At 36.8% G+C, this 16,941-nt stretch overlaps 1 protein-coding gene across 2 annotated transcripts in view; it reads right to left on the bottom strand.

Moving 5' to 3' along the window:
• The window catches only part of LOC309870915 (charged multivesicular body protein 3), a 49,360-nt gene that overhangs the window by 14,524 nt on the left and 17,895 nt on the right, over positions 1 to 16,941 (bottom strand). The window contains exons 2-3 of one of the 2 annotated variants that reach the window (XM_082743517.1): positions 11,156 to 11,216; positions 1,645 to 1,824 (exon numbers count right to left, since the gene is read on the bottom strand). In XM_082743517.1, the coding sequence (XP_082599643.1) occupies positions 1,645 to 1,824; positions 11,156 to 11,216 (241 nt within the window). The remainder of the gene's footprint in view (positions 1 to 1,644; positions 1,825 to 11,155; positions 11,217 to 16,941) is intronic. The other variant, XM_082743516.1, reaches the window with a different exon arrangement.

The raw sequence follows: 16,941 nt of genomic DNA, 5'->3' as shown, positions 1-16,941 counted from the left end.
GTTTTCTAATGATGATTCAGTAAAGGAGATACTGAAAAATTTTACAGTAAGTTCATCATGGGAAACTGAACATGTATGCTGCAGAAAGAACAGGATGTAAGAAAGAAATCCTTGCTGGCTATGAAAGGCAAGAGTACACTTAAGCTTTCAAAATGACAGGTTAGATTAGATTATTTCTTCCAGGTACGCTCACGCTCTCTCTCTCTCTCTCTCTCCTCTGGCTTCTTCAAAGGCATGTATCTAGATTATATATCTAGTATTTAAAAAGCATGTGCGTGTGCATGTGTATAAATATGTATATGTATAATTACTTAGAGCTGAAATAATAGATTTTAAAGTTAAGAAGATGTGGTATGGTTGTTTTTGTTTTTTTTCCCCCTCCTTCCCAATCCATTATTACTATCTTCAGTATCTTCAGAAAGAAACTGATGGTTTATTCATTACTAGGCGTTTTTAACAACCACTTCTCAGTGTTAACATTGAACCCAAAGGAATACTTTCAGAACCAAATAAAACCAAATAATGGATCAGGTACTCATTTGGCACCAGCCCCTAATCTGAAACATTCAAGTCCCCTAGCTTTTGAATGTGCCGTATCATCAATGTTGTATCTGACAGCTGAAAACATTCCTTAGTGAAAAATTTCACTGTAATTTCTGAGTCAGTACTCAAGTCTAAATATCTGAGAGTCACTTGCTGCCATTCTCAAGGAATGATACTTCTGAGTTAGGACTTCTTAATTTAACAGAAATTAAGTAAAAAACCAGAAACCAAATGGATATAAAATTTAATTTATGACTCAAGCTGCCTCTGACCTGGAGACAGATACCTGTGAAAGATCACAACAGTATTATACTGGACAATAAAAGAAAACTCAATTATGTTTATTTTGTTTTAAATATTACAACATGTTTTTAAAATTAAACTGATAGTTCCCATGTGTGCTGAACACCCATTACATAGTGTACAGATTCCTAAAATGTAAGGAAGCATTAAAGGGCCAGAGATTAGCATAAAGGGCCAGAGATAAGGCACAAAAGGAAGTGGGTAAAAGCTAAAGACAAACATGGACTATTTTAAAATTCTGGCTAGGGGGCGCCTGGGTGGCTCAGTGGGTTAAAGCCTCTGCTTTTGGCTCAGGTCGTGAACTCAGGGTACTGGGATCGAGCCCCGCATCGGGCTCCCTGCTCCCCCCTCTCTCTCCGCCCGCCTCTCTGCCTAGTTATGATCTCTGTCTGTCAAATAAATAAATAAATAAATCTTAAAAAAAAAAAAAAATCTGGCTCCGGTGGTCTGCACCCAAACCAGGGAAATGCTCCTCTTCCTCCTCTAACGCACTTCTTACTCCCATAACTCAATGCTCAGGTCACTTTTAAGACACTATTCACACGAGGGAAAATATTCCAAGTAAAGCAGATTGATATGCATATCTTGCCATTATTGTAACAACACTGGCAAAGGAAAATGAATCATAAAATGATAGTAATAATCATATTTTGCATTTGTGTTAACACTCCAAAGACAATATAAAGAATAAAAGCCAGAGCTGAGACTTTTTCCTACTCACGGCAAGCAGCCAGGATTGGTAACAAGAGCAAGAGCGTCCGCACCGAAGAAGTTGCTGTAAGGTAACTGCCCTCTTACCCAGCTGGTTTTTCATTCCCATGAGCACGGAGTTCATGTGCGCTTTGGAAGCGTAGAGCTTGCTCACAGCCTTCCTTGACCTGATCATCTCCTTGGCTAGAACCACACAGACATCCTTCTGACCCTTCTTGGCAGCATCTTTCACTGACCGTTTCACTTTTTCTTCTTCTCTTTGGATATCTAAATTTAGAACATAACACAAAAAAAAACAAAAAATTAAAGGTAAGCCAGGAGATGTACTGGCACTCAAATCTGTTCTTAGGGTGATCTAAGTGTGCCTATTAAAAAGAAAATAGGGGCAGCTGGCTGGCTCAGTCTTTGAAGGCTGTGACTCTGGATCTCAGGGTTGTGAGTTTGAGCCCCACGTTGGATGTAGAGATTTCTTAAAAATAAAATCTTAAAAAAGATTAAAAATAAAAGGGAAAGAGAAAGGAAGATATAAACAAAATTAAAATAATTAATATAAGAGGCTTTCATTATTTCCAAAAACAGTTTAAAGTAACGTAAAAGTAAATTCTAGTATAATTAGGCGAAATTTCAAAACTGCTCTGGCAAGGGCATTTGTTGGTATTGGTACTAGGGACCTTTAAAAATACTGTAAATGTATTCCAGAGCTTGCTCTAATAATCAGCAGTGCTCCCACGATTATGAGAGTATAATCACTACATTCACTAATGACTTATAAAATCCTGCAACTTAAAGGAAAACCCGAACATATTAAAATTATCAAAACATTCCCTCCTCTCACCAGCCCCTAGTAACCATCCATCATTCTACTTTCTGCCTTTCTGAATGACTACTCTAGGTACCTTATATAAATAGAATCATAGACTATTTGTCTTTTTGTGACTAGCTTATTTCACTTGGCATAACATCCTTAAGATTGATCCATATTGTTACATGTATCAGATTTTCCTTTCTTTCTAAAACTAAATTGATACCCCATTGCATGTATATACCAAATACCAAATTTTGTTTATTCATTCATCAACAGACATCTGGGCTGCTTTTAACTCCGAGCTATTGTGAATAATGATGTTAGGAACAGAAGTATACAAATAATCTCCTGGAGGCCCTTTCAAATCTTTTGTGTACATACCATGTTATCATAGACTGGGTAGTTTAAACAACATAAATTTACTTCTCACTGTTCTGGAGGCTGGAAGATCAAGGTGCCAACAACCAATCTGGTTCCTGCTGAGAACCTATTTCCTGGTTTGCAGATAGATACCTTATTGCTGTAGCTCACATGCCCAAGAGATACAAACATTCAGTCCACAGCATTCTTCCTCTGCCCAAATTTATGCCCTTTTCACATGTAAAATGTATTCATTCCATCCCAACAACCTCAAAGGTGGTAACTTGTTCCGGCATCAACTTCAACTTTTTTTTTTTTTTTTAAGATTTTATTTATTTATTTCACACAAAGAGATCACAAGTAGGCAGAGAGGCAGGCAGAGAGGGAGATGGAAGCAGGCTCCCCGCTGAGCAGAGAGCCCGATGCTGAGCTCCATGCCAGGACCCTGAGACCACGAGGTGAGCTGAAAGGCAGAGGCTTAATCCTCTGAGCCACGCAGGCACCCTTCAACTTTTTTTTTTTTTAAATTTTAACTTCTAAAGTCCAAAGTCTCATCTAAATATCATCTAAATCTTACATGTGAAACTAATGTAACATTGTATGTCAATTATACTAGAAAAATAATTAATAAATATCTAAATCAGATGAGTAAGACTCAAGGTATAATTGATCCTGAGGCAAAATTCCTCTCCAGCTATGAACATGTCACTAGCATAGGATAGACATTTCCATTCCAAAAGGGAGAAATAGGAAAGAAGGGGTGACAGTCCCCAGCAATTTCAAAACCTAACAAGGCAAACTCCACTAGGTCTTAAGACTTAAGAATCCTCATTGATCCAGTGATCTTACTTCCAGACCCACTGAGGTGGCAATATCAACCCCATGCCTTGGTGGGGCACCACCATGCTGTGGCTTTCTGTGGAAGACCCACCCAACTTGAGGCTCTGCCAGGCAGGGGTCACATCCTTAGGGCCCTGCCAGCAGTCCTTTTCTATGGCTTTGGCTGGAAGCAGACTGGATTACTAGAACCAAGATAGTAGCCCTGATGATCTCTGAACCAGCTTTTGGAACATTCTTTCCTTTCTTGAAAAACAGTGCAGGTTTAAAGTCTAATGGTTTGTTTATCGTCCTGTCCTGAAGAATCTAAGTCTATCTAAGTCTGACAGCCCTCCTTCATTCTGGACCTATATCCATCTCTTTCCGTTCAAACTGTCAGTGATCCTGCTGGGGTCGCTGAAGTAGTCTGCGGTTAACATACATTCTAATCTCCTTACCAAACAGCTGGTCAACCATACCCTTGTTGTCTTCTTCCAAACATGCCTTCTCATTTTCTGCGATATGTACAGATTGAAACTATGCCAAATCTTTAAGTTCTGGTTCCTTTTTGTTTAACAATTCCTTCTTTGAAATAATAAATGAATTCAGTAACATTGCAGGATAATATGCTGAAATTGGATGCATTTCTATACATTAATAACGAAGTGACAGGAAGAGAAAGTAAAAAAACAATTCCATTTACAACTGGACCATAAAGAATAAATAACCTAGGAATAAATTTAACCAAGGAGGTAAAAGACCTGTATTCTGAAAACTATAAAACGCTGAAGAAATCAATGAAGATGACACAAACAAATGAAAAGATACCCCATGCTCATGGATTGGAAGAATTAATATTGTTAAAATGTCTATATTACTCAAAGCAATCTATAGATTCATTGCAATCCTTATCGAAGTACCAAAAGCATTTTTCACAGAACTAGAACAAATAATACTAAAATTTCTATGCAACCACAAAAGACCCTGAATAGCCAAAGCAAATTTGAGAAAGAAAAAAGCTGCAAGTATCACAACCCCAGATTTCAAGATCTATTCCAAAGATATAGTAATCAAAATACTATGGTATTGGCACACACAAAAAAGGCATATAGATCAATAGGACAGAATGCAGAGCCCAGAAATAAACCCACACAAAGTCAATCTATGACAAAGGAGGCAAGAATATACAATGCGGAAAAGACACCATTTTCAGTAAATGGTGCTAGAAAGTTGGACTTACGAAAAAAAAAAAAAAAAACTACACCACTCATACAAAAGGTATCTTATACAAAATAAACTCAAAATGGATTAAAGACCTAAACGTGAGACCTGAAATCATAAAACTCCTAGAAGAAAACATAGGCAATAATTTGACATTGGCCTTAGCAATATTTTTCTAGATAAGATTCATCAGGTAAGACTATACCAAAATGAAAGTTTTTGCAAAGTGAAGGAAACCATCAATAAAACAAAAAGGCAACCGACTGAATGGGAGAAGATACCTGCAAACAATACATACAAATAGAGGTTAATATCCAACATATATAAAGAACTTATATAACTCAACGCCAAAAGAAACCAAGCAAACACAAACAAAAAACCACCCCAAACAATCTGATGAAAAAATGGGCAGAGGATCTGAATATTTTTCCAAAGACACACAAGATGGCTAACAGACACATGAAAAGACGCTCAACATTACTAATCATCAGGGAAATATAAATTAAAACCACAATAAGATATCACCTTACATCTGTCAGAATGGGTATAATAAAAAAAAGACAAGAAATAACAATGGTTGGCCAGGATGTGGAGAACAGGGAACCCTCGTGCACTGCTGCTGGGAATGTAAATAGGTGAAAACAGAGAAAACAGGAGGAAAATAGCATGGTTCCTCAAAAACTTAAAAACAGAAATACCATATTATCCAGTAATTCCACTCCTGAGTATTTACCCAAAGAACACAAAAAGACTAATTCGAGGAGACATATGCACCCCTATGTCTACTGCAGCACTCTTTACAACAGTCAGGATTTGGAAGTAGCCCAAGTGTTTATCAATACATGAATGGATCAAGACGGGCTATATACACACAATGTAATATTACTCAGCCATAAAAACTAATGAAATCTTGTCATTTTTTTGACAACATGGATGAACCTAAAGGTTATTATGTTAAGTGAATTATGTCAGAGAAAGACAAATACTGTATCATTTCTCTTATATCTGGAATCTAAAAAATAAAAATGAAAGAAAAGTAGAAACATCCACAGAATACAAACTTATGGTTGTCAGAGGGGTGGGGGGGTGAAGGATGGGCAAAAATGGGTGAAGGCTTCCAGTTATGCAATGAATAAATCACTGGGATTAAAAGGTACAGTGTAGGGTATTTTACTAGTGTTGTACAGTAACAGATGGTAGTTACATTTGAGGTGAACATAGCATAATGTACAGAGAAGTTAAATCACTAAGTTGTAAAGCTGAAACTAATGTAACAACACGTGTCAACTATACTTCAATAGAAGAAAGAAAAAAACAATTCATTCTTCAGTTTCTCTATTTCTCCTTGTATTCTACCATAAACAGGAAGAACCAAGCTATCCCTCCAATACATCGCTTAGCTCAGTGGGTTAAGCTTCTGCCTTCAGCTCAGGCTGTGATCTCAGGGTCCTGGGATCGAGCCCCACATCAGGCTCTCTGCTCCTCAGAGAGCCTGCTTCCCCCCCACCCCTCTTTCTGCCTACTTGTGATCTCTGTCTGTCAAACAAATAAATAAAATCTTAAAAAAAGAAAAAAAAGAAGAAATTTCTTTAGCTAAATCTGTAACCTCATTGCTTGCAAGTTCTAACTTCCAGTAAACACTAGACCCCAACATAGTTCAGGCAAATTCTTTGCCATTTTATAAACAAATGCCTTTTCTCCATTGTCCAATAATCTGTTCCCCATTTCCATCTGACACCTCAACAGAATGAACTTTAACATCCATTATCTTTACCAATTTATGTACCGTTATTTAAGTGTTCTCTAACAAGACGGAAGATTTCTCTCCAGCTTTTTTTTTTTTTTTTCCCACTAAGCCCTCCCCAGAACTGCCATTAAAGTTCCATTCCTGGCAAAGTAGGCTTTTCTTAGCATGCAACTCAACACTCTCCTAGTCTCCACCCATTACCCAGTTCCAAAGCTGCTTCCACATTTTTAGACGTTTGTTATAGCAGCACCCCACTTCGTGGTATGAATGTATGTATTAGGTCAGGCTGCTATAACAAAAACCGAAGATTTGGTGAATTAAACAACAGAACTCATTTCAAACCATTCTGGAGACTGGGAAATCCAAGATGAAAGTGCTGGCTAGTTCAATTCCTAAGAGCCCTCTTTCGAGTTTGCACACAGACAAACACCTTCTTGCTGTATCCTCACATCATGGACACATTATCTTTCTTGTGTCTCTTCAGAAAAGGGCACTAATCCCATCCATAAGGGCTCCACCTTCATAGTCTAATTATTCCCAGACCCTACCACCACCTCCATACTATCACACCGGGGATTAGGAATTCAACATATGAATTTTGGGAGCAAAACATTCAGTCCACAGTAATACTCGAAAGTGTTATTGTGGCATCACATGGCAATTCAATTTTTAACTCTTTGAGGAATAGCCATACCGTTTTCCACAGCTGCTCTGTCATTTTACACTACCACCAACAGTGACCACTGGTTCCAGTTTCTCTACATCGTGCCCACACTTATTTTCTGTTTTGGTTTGATTGATAGCAGCCATCCTAGTGGGTCTGAGGTGTTATCTCATTGTAGTTTTTTTTTCTAAGATTTTATTTATTTATTTGTCAGAGAGAGAGAGAGAGTGAGCACAAGCAGGCAGAGTGGCAGGCAGAGGCAGAGAGAGAAAAAGGCTCCCAGCGGAGCAGGGAGCCTGATGTGGGACTCAATCCCAGGACCCTGGGATCATGACCTGAGCCGAAGGCAGCAGGCAGCGGCTTAATCAACTGAGCCACCCAGGCATCCTCATTGTGGTTTTAATACACATTTCCTTAATCATTAGTAATTCTGACTATCTTTTCATGTGCTTATTGACCACCTGTATACCTTCTTTGGAGAAATGTTCTAAGGACTTGAAAGTCTATTCAAGTCCTTTGTCCATTTTTGAATAGGATTTTTTTTTCAGTTGAGTCCTAAGAATTTTATATATATTCTGGATATTAATCCCTCATCAGATATATGATTTACAAATATTTTCTTCCCTTTGGTGAGTTATCTTTTTATTCTATTTATTTTTACTATGTTCTGTGATTCATAAAGCTTTTAATTTTCATGAAGTCCAATTTGTTCTATTTCTGTTGTTGCCTGTGGCTTTAAGGTCATATCCAAGAAATCACTGACAAATCCAATGTCATGATGCTTTTGCCCTATATTTTCTTCTAGGAGTTTTATAGCTTTTACGTTTAGGTCGTTGATCCATTTTGAGTTAATTTTGAGTTAATCTGTATATGGCAGTAGGTTAAAGTCCAACCTCATTCTTTTGCGTATGGTTTATCCAGTTCTCCCAGCACCGCCTGCTGAAAAGACCGTCTTTTCCCCACCAAATGGTCTTGGCACCTCTGTCAAGAATCATTTGGCCATGTTTTATTTCTAGGCTTTCTATTCTATTTCATTGGTCTTTATGACTGTCTACATGCAGGTAGAACACTGGTTTTATTTCTACAGCTTTATAGTAAGTTTTGAGATTAAGGTGGTATAAGTCCTCCATCTTTGCCCCCCCCCCAAACTGGTTTAGCTCTTTCTGGAGATTCTATATGAATTTCTAAATGGATTTTTCTATTTCTAAAAAAAAAAAAAAAAAAAAAGTCATTGGGATTTTGATAGGGATTGCACCGAATCTGCAGATCAGATCAGGTGCTACATTAAGTATTCCAATCCATGGACACAGCAGGTCTTTCCCTTTATTTATATCTTTAATTTTTTTTTCAGTAATGTTTTTATACTTTTCACTGTGTAAGTCTTTCACCTCCTCGGCTAATAATTCCTAAGGATTTCATCATTCTTTTTGTTGCTACTGTAAATATGATTGTTTTCTTAATTTCCCTTTCAGACTGTTCACTGTTAGTGTACAGAAATGCAACTGATTTTTGGGTGTTTTGTATCCTGCTAATTTGCTGAATTCATTTATTAGTTCTAACACTTTTGTTAGAATAGATTTGTTTGGAATCTTTAGGGTTTATACACATAAGATCACATTATCTACAAACAGGTAATTTTACAGGTGCCTGGGTGGCTCAGTGGGTTAAGCCTCTGCCTTCAGCTTAGGTCATGGTCTCAGGGTCCTGGGACTGAGCCCCACATCAGGCTCTCTGCTCTGCAGAGAGCCTGCTTTCCCCCCTCTCTCTCTCTCCCTGCATTTCTGCCTACTTGTGATTGCTCTGTCAAATAAACAAATAAAATCTTAAAAAAAAAAGTAATTTTACATCTTCCTTTCCAATTTGGATGCCTTTTCTTTCTTTTACTTAATTGCTCTGGTTAGAGCTTCCAGTATCTGTTGAGGAGAAGCAGCCAAAGGCAGACAGACATCCTTGCATTGTTCCTGATTGTAGAGAAAAACCTTTCTTTCACAACTGAGTGTAATGTTTGCTATGGATTCTTCACATATGGCTTTTATTACATTGAGGCAATTTCCTTCTATTCCTAGTTTGTTGAATGTTACCATAAAAGGGTGTCAAATTCTGCATCAACTAAGATGCTTATGTGTTTTTCCCTCTTTATTTTGTTGATGTGTTATATTACATTGGTTGATTTACATATATTGAACTATCCTTGCATTCCAGGAATCCCACTTGGTCATGGTGTATAATCCTTTTGAAGTCTCTGCACTTTTTTTTTTTAATTTCTGCATTGGTGTTCATATTCCTATACTGTCAGTTGACTTGGATATCAAGGTAATGATGGCTTTATAAAGCAACTAAGGAAGTGTTTTCTCCTCAGTTTTTTGTAAAAGTTTGAGAAAAACTGAGGTTCTTTTAATATTTGGTAGAAATCACCAGTGAATACATCAGGTTGGAGACTTTCCTGTCACAAAATTTTTTCATTACTAATTCAATCAAGTCTATTCAGATTTGCTCTTTAGTTTCAGTTTTGGTAGGTTTTATTATTTTAGAGATTTGTCCATTTCAAAATGTGTTATCCAATTCATTGGTACACAACTGTTCATAGTAACCTTATATATTTAGTTTCTGTAGAATCATAGTAACAGTCCCACTTTCATTTCTAATTTTAGGGACTTGAGTCCTCTCTCTCTTTCCTCCCATTTTTAGTCAATCTAGCCAAAGACTGGCTAACTGTGTTGGTCTTTTCAAAGAACTCACTGTTGGTTTCTTATTCTGTTTTCTTATTCTCTATTTTATTTAGCTCTAATCCTTATTACTTCATTTATTCTGCTAATTTTAGGTAAGTTTCTTGTTCTAAATCTTTAAGATACAAAGTTAGAGGTGGCTGGTTTGAGATCTTCCTTCTTTTTTAATATTAGCCTTTTTATAGCTATAATTTCCTTCTGAGACTGCTTCTGATACATACCACAAGTTTGGATATACTGTGTTGTGGCTCAGGTCATGATCCCAGGGTCCTGGGATCGAGCCCCGCATCAGGCTCTCTGCTCAGCAGGAAGCCTGCTTCCCCAACATCCCTACTCTGCCGCCTCTCTGCCTACTTGTGATCTGTCAAATAAATAAATAAAATCTTAAAAAAAAAAAAAAGAAATATATTTTCCTCAATTTACAGCCATGCTAAGATAGACAATTAGTCATGAAAATGGAATTCCATTCCTTATTTATGCACAATTTAATCTGAATTCCATAAGGCATTCCTTTATAAGTAGAAGAAGTGTTTGTTTTTTTGTTTGTTTTATAATGGTTTACAACACAACTGATTCTTTTACAATTTTGGTGGTCAGAAGTCTAAAATCAAGGTGTTGGAAAGGCTATGTTCTGGAATCTTCAAGGAGAAATCAGTATCTTGCCTTCTCTAACTTCTACAGGAGAACTGCATTCTGTGGCCTGTGGCCTCTTCCTCCATCTTCAAAGGACATTTTCCTAACATCTGGTTCCATGGTTACCTCTCCTTTTCTCTCACCTTTTCCTTCTTGTAAAAACCCTTGTGATTATATTTGTCCCACCCAGACAACCTAGCATAATCTCCCCACCTGAAGATTCCTAATTTAATCAGATTTGAAAAGTCCCCTTTGCCACATAAGGTAACATATTCACAGGTTCTTGAGAGGAGAATGTGAACATCTTTGGAAGGCCATTATTCTACCTATCGCAATAATGTTAGCACCTGCTTTGTTTCCAACACTAACCTGATCTCTAGGAAATCAGAGATAAAGGAACACAGCCCCTCCCCCTTTCTGAGCTGAACTGCAGGCCAAAGGAAAGATTTAGTTCTTATAAAATGTAAAGCTTTTTCTTATAATGATTAAAAAGTAAAATAATTAAGACAACCATAAATAATTAATATAAGAATAAACTAGGCCTTACAATGGGGTAGATGCAATTTATTTTTATGAATATAAGATTAACAAGAAGGTAAGGAATAGGAGACAAAATTATAATTTACCTCTTATTTGCCTGTCAACAACTCTCATTTCCTTTCTTATCTTCAATGACCATTCATTGACCTGGGAAAAATTTTAGAAAAAAATTGTAAGAAAAGCCAACACTCCTAGTTCACCAAATTTTTTTAAAATGCTACATTTATTCTAGACAAAAAATAAATAAATCCATTTCAAACAAAAGCTTTAGGGCCAAACTCTATTTTTTTTTAATCTTTTTATTCACAGTACAGAAGTCCCAATTTATTTAAAAATTCTTATCTGAAGGTAGGCAGTAAGAAGTACTTTATACAAGACTTCAGAGAGAGTTCAGGACCCTGTAGGTACATAAACATTTTTCAGGAGGTGCCCAGGCATAGTAAAAAGTGATCTTTAAAAGTTGAAAACCTTTCATTGGGGAGGGTATGTGCTATAGTGAGTGCTATGAATTGTGTTAAGACTGATGATTCACAGACCTGTACCCCTGAAGCAAGTAATATATTATACGTTAATAAAAAAATAAAAGTTGAAAATCTTTTGAAACCTATTTCAAAACCTGTACTTCCTGTGTCAAGAGTTCACCTTTTCCTTCCTCTTTTCAACAATAATGCTTCTTCATTTTACAAAGGACAGAAATTCCTCTGACCTATGTCCATTATAATGATATATTTCCCTTAGAGGCAAAAACATCTAAAGCACTAAACATAGAGCCAAATGGAAATAATAGTGTGGGTGTTGAAAAAGCACTGAACTACTCTAATGTCTATCGAATTCTTATGCAACTGAAGTGTTTTCTAATTCTTCAGTTTCAAAAGAAATTGAAGGAAAATCAGTTATCGGCTGATAATCATTAAAATGAAATTTATATTAAATAACTATATGCCCTTTGCCATAGGACACAGAATTTCAAAGAACTTAGTGACAATGACATAATAAAACTTCCATTACCATCGATTTATTTATATTAAGGGTGTTTCTCAGCACTGGAGTCTTATAAGACATAAAACAGGGCTTTCTTCCTGTTGTGGCAGCTTGTGATGAGGATCTCTTGTCTGTGCCCACAGCCATGCAGTCCACAGACTCTCTACAGTTGGTGCAGGTCTTTGGAGCCAGGAAGATGGGCACAGCTCTGGCACTCTGCCAACGGGGTAACAGCCTCATTAGGTGGATGGGTGTTCCCTGGAGATGATCCAACCATGCACAATGCAATCCAAGCTACTGAACCCTCTTCTGTTTCTGGGCAAGGAGTGATTAGCTGGCATGGAGCCCTCAGACTATGAAGGGTGGTGGTCGTAAGACACAGATTCACACATTCAGTCCACCTCCAAGCCAGGGAGGCCTATTACCAGAAATAGGTGGTTAGGCTTCCAAGAAGATTAAAGACATCTTCATCTAGTATGACTAGATGCTGCTGGTAGCTGACCCCCATCACTGCAAATCCAAAAAAGTTTGCCTGTGATCACTACCAAAAATCGAACCAGTAAGCCCATCAGGAGAATCAGGATTCACCTTTACAAAAAGCAATGACTGCGGGATTTAAACTTACAAATAATGAGACAGGAATAGAATTGATGCTGAACCTTGTAGCATTCATCTATGGGGACATAACTACAGCATTAAAAAATTTATAAAAATATTGGGACACCTTTGGCTCAGGTCATGATCCCGGGGTCCTGGGATAGAGTCCGACATCAGGCTCCTTGCTCAGTGAGGAGCCAGCTTCTCCTTTTGACTGTTCTAAATAAAACCTTTAAAAAAAAATCTATACAATTAAGAGAAAGTAGACTTCCAATAAATTTCACTTTTTAATGATTTCATTAAAATCCTTATTTAACAAAATATATAAAAATTTATTTTGCAAAAGCTGTAGTAACTCCAACCAGAAGAAATATTAAGGTACTTAAAATTACATGGATATGTGATTTTTAGAATTTTAACATTAGGTTTATATATATATATTTTTAAAAGATTTTATTTATTTATTTGACAGACAGAGATCACAAGTAGGCAGAGAAGCAGGCAGAGGGAGAGGAGGAAGCAGGCTCCCTGCTGAGCAGAGAGCCTGATGTGGGGCTCAATCCCAGGACCCTGGGATCATGACCTGAGCCGAAGGCAGAGGTTTTAACCCACTGAGCCACCCAGGTGCCCCAGGTTTATATATTTCTTAAGGTAAAATTCATATAACATAAAAATAACCATTTCAAAATATACAATTCAATGGCATTTAATGACTTCATAATGTTGTAGAATCATCAACTCTCCCTAGTCTCAAAAACTTACTAACACATCAGAAGAACACACTATACTCTTTAATCTCTCCCTATGTCCCCCTTCCCCCAATCCCTGGCAACCACTAATTTGCTTTACCTCTTTTGATCTTTTTACTTTCATATAAAAGGGATCATACAACATGTGGTCCCTTGTGCCTGGCTTCTTTCATTTAGTGTAGTGTTTTGGGAGTTCATCCATGTTGTGGCATAGATCAATACTTCAGTCCTGGGGCGCCTGGGTGGCTCAGTGGGTTGAGCCTCTGCCTTCGGCTCAGGTCATGATCTCGGGGTTCTGGGATTGAGTCCCGCATCGGGCTCTCTGCTCGGCGGGGAGCCTGCTTCCTCCTCTCTCTGACTGCCTTTCTGCCTACTTGTGATCTCTCTCTGTCAAATAAATAAAATCTTTAAATAAAAAAAAAATACTTCAGTCCTTTTCATGGCTGAATAATATTTGTTATACTTATACAACACAACTTGTTCTTTCATATATCCTTTGATGGACCTCTGGATTGTTTCCATCTTTCAGTTACTGTGAATAGTACTGCTATAAACACTTGTATACAAGCATTTACTTGAATTCCTATTTTTGATTCTTTGGAATATGTATCCAGTAGGAGCAGAATTGCTGGGTCATATGGTGATTCTATGTTTATCTTTTCAAAGAACTCCAAAACTATTTTACAAATTAGTTTTACCATTTTAAATTCCCTCCAGGAATGTTCAAGGGTTCTTATTTCTTTACATCCTTGCCAATACTGTCAGCCTCCAATGTTTTAATAACAGTCAACCTGCTGGATGAAATGAAGCAGTTATTTCATTATGGTTTTGATTACCATTTCCTTAAAGATCAATGAAGTTAAGTATCTTTTCATGTGCTTGTTGGCCACTGGAACATATTTTTTGGAGAAATGTCTATTCACGTCTATTCATTTTGTCTTTTTGTTGCTGGCTGTATGAGTTCTTTATACATTCTAATAGAACCTTATCAGATGTAACATTTACAAATAAATTCCCCCATTCTATAAGTTATCTTTTCACATTCTTGATGTCCTTAAGATGCACAAAAGCTTTAATTTTGATGATTTTCAATTTGCCTATTTTTTCTTTTGGTGCTCATGCTTCTGATGCCATAGTTAAGAATCCACTGCCAGATAGGAGGTCATGAAGATTTGCCCCTAGGTTTTTATCTAAGAATTTTATAGCTTAATAAGGGTTTTAATTTCTGTATATAGAATGATGTAGGGGTTGAGCTTCACTCTGCATGTGAATATCCACTTATCCCAGCACTATTTGTTGAAAAAACACTACCCTTCCACTATTAAATGATCTTGGCACCTTGCAGAAAATTAACTGGCTATACATGATGGGTTTGCTTCTAAACACAATTTTATTCCTAGTCTATACATCTATCCTTATGCCAGTACCACACTCTTAACATTACCATAGCTTCACAGTAACTTTTGAAATCAGGAACTGTGAGTCCACCAAATTTTCTTCTTTTTCAGGATTGTTTTGGCTATTCAGGGCCAGCTGTACTCCATATGAAGTTGGAGATCAACTATTTATTTTGGAATTTTGATAGGCATTGTACTGAATCTTTGGGTGGTACTGCCATCATAACAGCATTAAGTTGCACAATCCATGAATTTGAAATTTTTTCCAGCAATATATTGTAATTTTCAGTGATTTGCCTCCTTGGTTAAATTCTTTCCTCGGTATTTTGTTCTTCTAGATACCTTTGTAAATGATTTTGTTTCCTTTTTAGATTTTTCACTGGTGTGAAAAACAATGAAATACTTTATGCTTGTCTTAAAACCTGTCAATTTGCTGAATTCACTTATAAGTATTAGTGCGAATTCTTTGGAGTTTTCTATATATGGAATCATGCCACCTGCAAAGAAATAGTTTCACTTTTTCCTTTTCAGTGTGGGTATCTTTTATTTCTTTTTCTTGCCCAAGTGCTCTGGCTAGAACTTCTAGTACAATGTTGAATAGTAGTGGCAAAACCAGGTTATCTTTGTCTTGTTCCTAATCTTAGGAAAAAAGCTTTAGTTTTTCACAATTCACTATAAAATTAGCTGTAGTTTTCATAAATGCCCTTTATCATGTTAAAAAAGTTCCCTTCTATTCTTAGTTTGCTGAGTGTTTTTAAATCACAAAAGGTATGTATGTATTTTGTTTCAAGTCTAATAGGATGACTTTTATTTCAAGCATAGAAGTGCTACATTAAGAGAAACCCATATGGTGAAAACAGAATGGAAGTAAATGGCATTTCTCCTTTCAAGAAGAAAGAGAATAATTTAAAATGTCTGACTATAAATAAGAATGTGTGCATGTATGTTTTAAATGAATATTGATGGGAATCACATTCCTGTGATACTTTTAAGAGAGTGATGTAATAATTTTACAACATTTATAATATGCCAAAAATTAAAACCTGCACGACTCTACTTAAAACCTCATTATGATAAAAAAATTAAATGATGATTTATAACTATTCAAAAGGGCACACAAGTAGTCAAAATTATTTTAGGAGATACATGAAAAAATTTGAAAACACGGTTATAATCTAACCAGAACTTTCAGAATCAGCAGAAAAGGAAATCCAAGTCTCACAATTCAAATGTTCACTGAGCTCAATGTGCTACTGATGCAGCAGGAAACAAAGATTCTACCTTATGAACTTACATTCTAAGGAAACAGTAAGTAAATAAAAAAGGAAATACTCTGTCACAAAATGAGAGCTAAGGAGAAAATGAAGCAAGGAAAATAGGATGAGGGCAGTTGTTGGAGGGAGGTTCGCAATTTCATACAGGGTGGTGGAAGAAAGCTCAACAGCTAAGGTGACTTTTGAGCAGACTTCGAAAAATTTGAAAGGAAACCATGTGACCATCCACTATGGGGGGGGCAGGGAGGACTCTAACATTTTAATCAGAGTGAAAACAAACACCACTAATGGACCTAAACAAAAGAGTATCCTTCCCTGTAGACCAAAAATGAATTTGGATAAATAATTTTGTTTGAACTAGCAACATGGATGGGTAAAGCTATTTGATTCAGGTTTATAGAAAAAATACTGGGACTCCTGGGTGACTCAGTCAGTTAAACATCTGTCTCTTGATCTCAGTTCAGGCCATGGTGTCAAGGTTGTAAGATCAAGCCCTGCGTCCAGGTCCACACTGAGCATGGAGTCTGTTTAATATTTTCTCTCTCCCTCTCCCTTCACCTCTCCCCCCAATTCCACCTATATGCACTCTCTCTGAAAGAAAGCAAAAAAGGAAAAAAAATTATCTTTTATATTATAGTTTTATAAGGCAGCAAGTTACTCCTAATCCTATTCATTATAAAGCTAAACATAAATTTTAGATTTTTATTCTCATGGGTCAAAGTACTGATTATGATTAGCTCCTATTATTTCTAATGCTTTCACAACTGCTAATTCCTGAGGATACCCAATCAGGTGGAAGCAAGGCACCCATGAGTACAAACCTGTAGCAGTTACAAGAATTCCAGGAACCACATGTAAGATAAGTTTCACAATT

Source organism: Mustela nivalis (assembly GCF_964662115.1).
Source record: "Mustela nivalis genome assembly, chromosome: 8".
Classification (NCBI taxonomy): domain Eukaryota; kingdom Metazoa; phylum Chordata; class Mammalia; order Carnivora; family Mustelidae; genus Mustela; species Mustela nivalis.
This window is presented reverse-complemented; position numbering and strand designations above follow the sequence as displayed.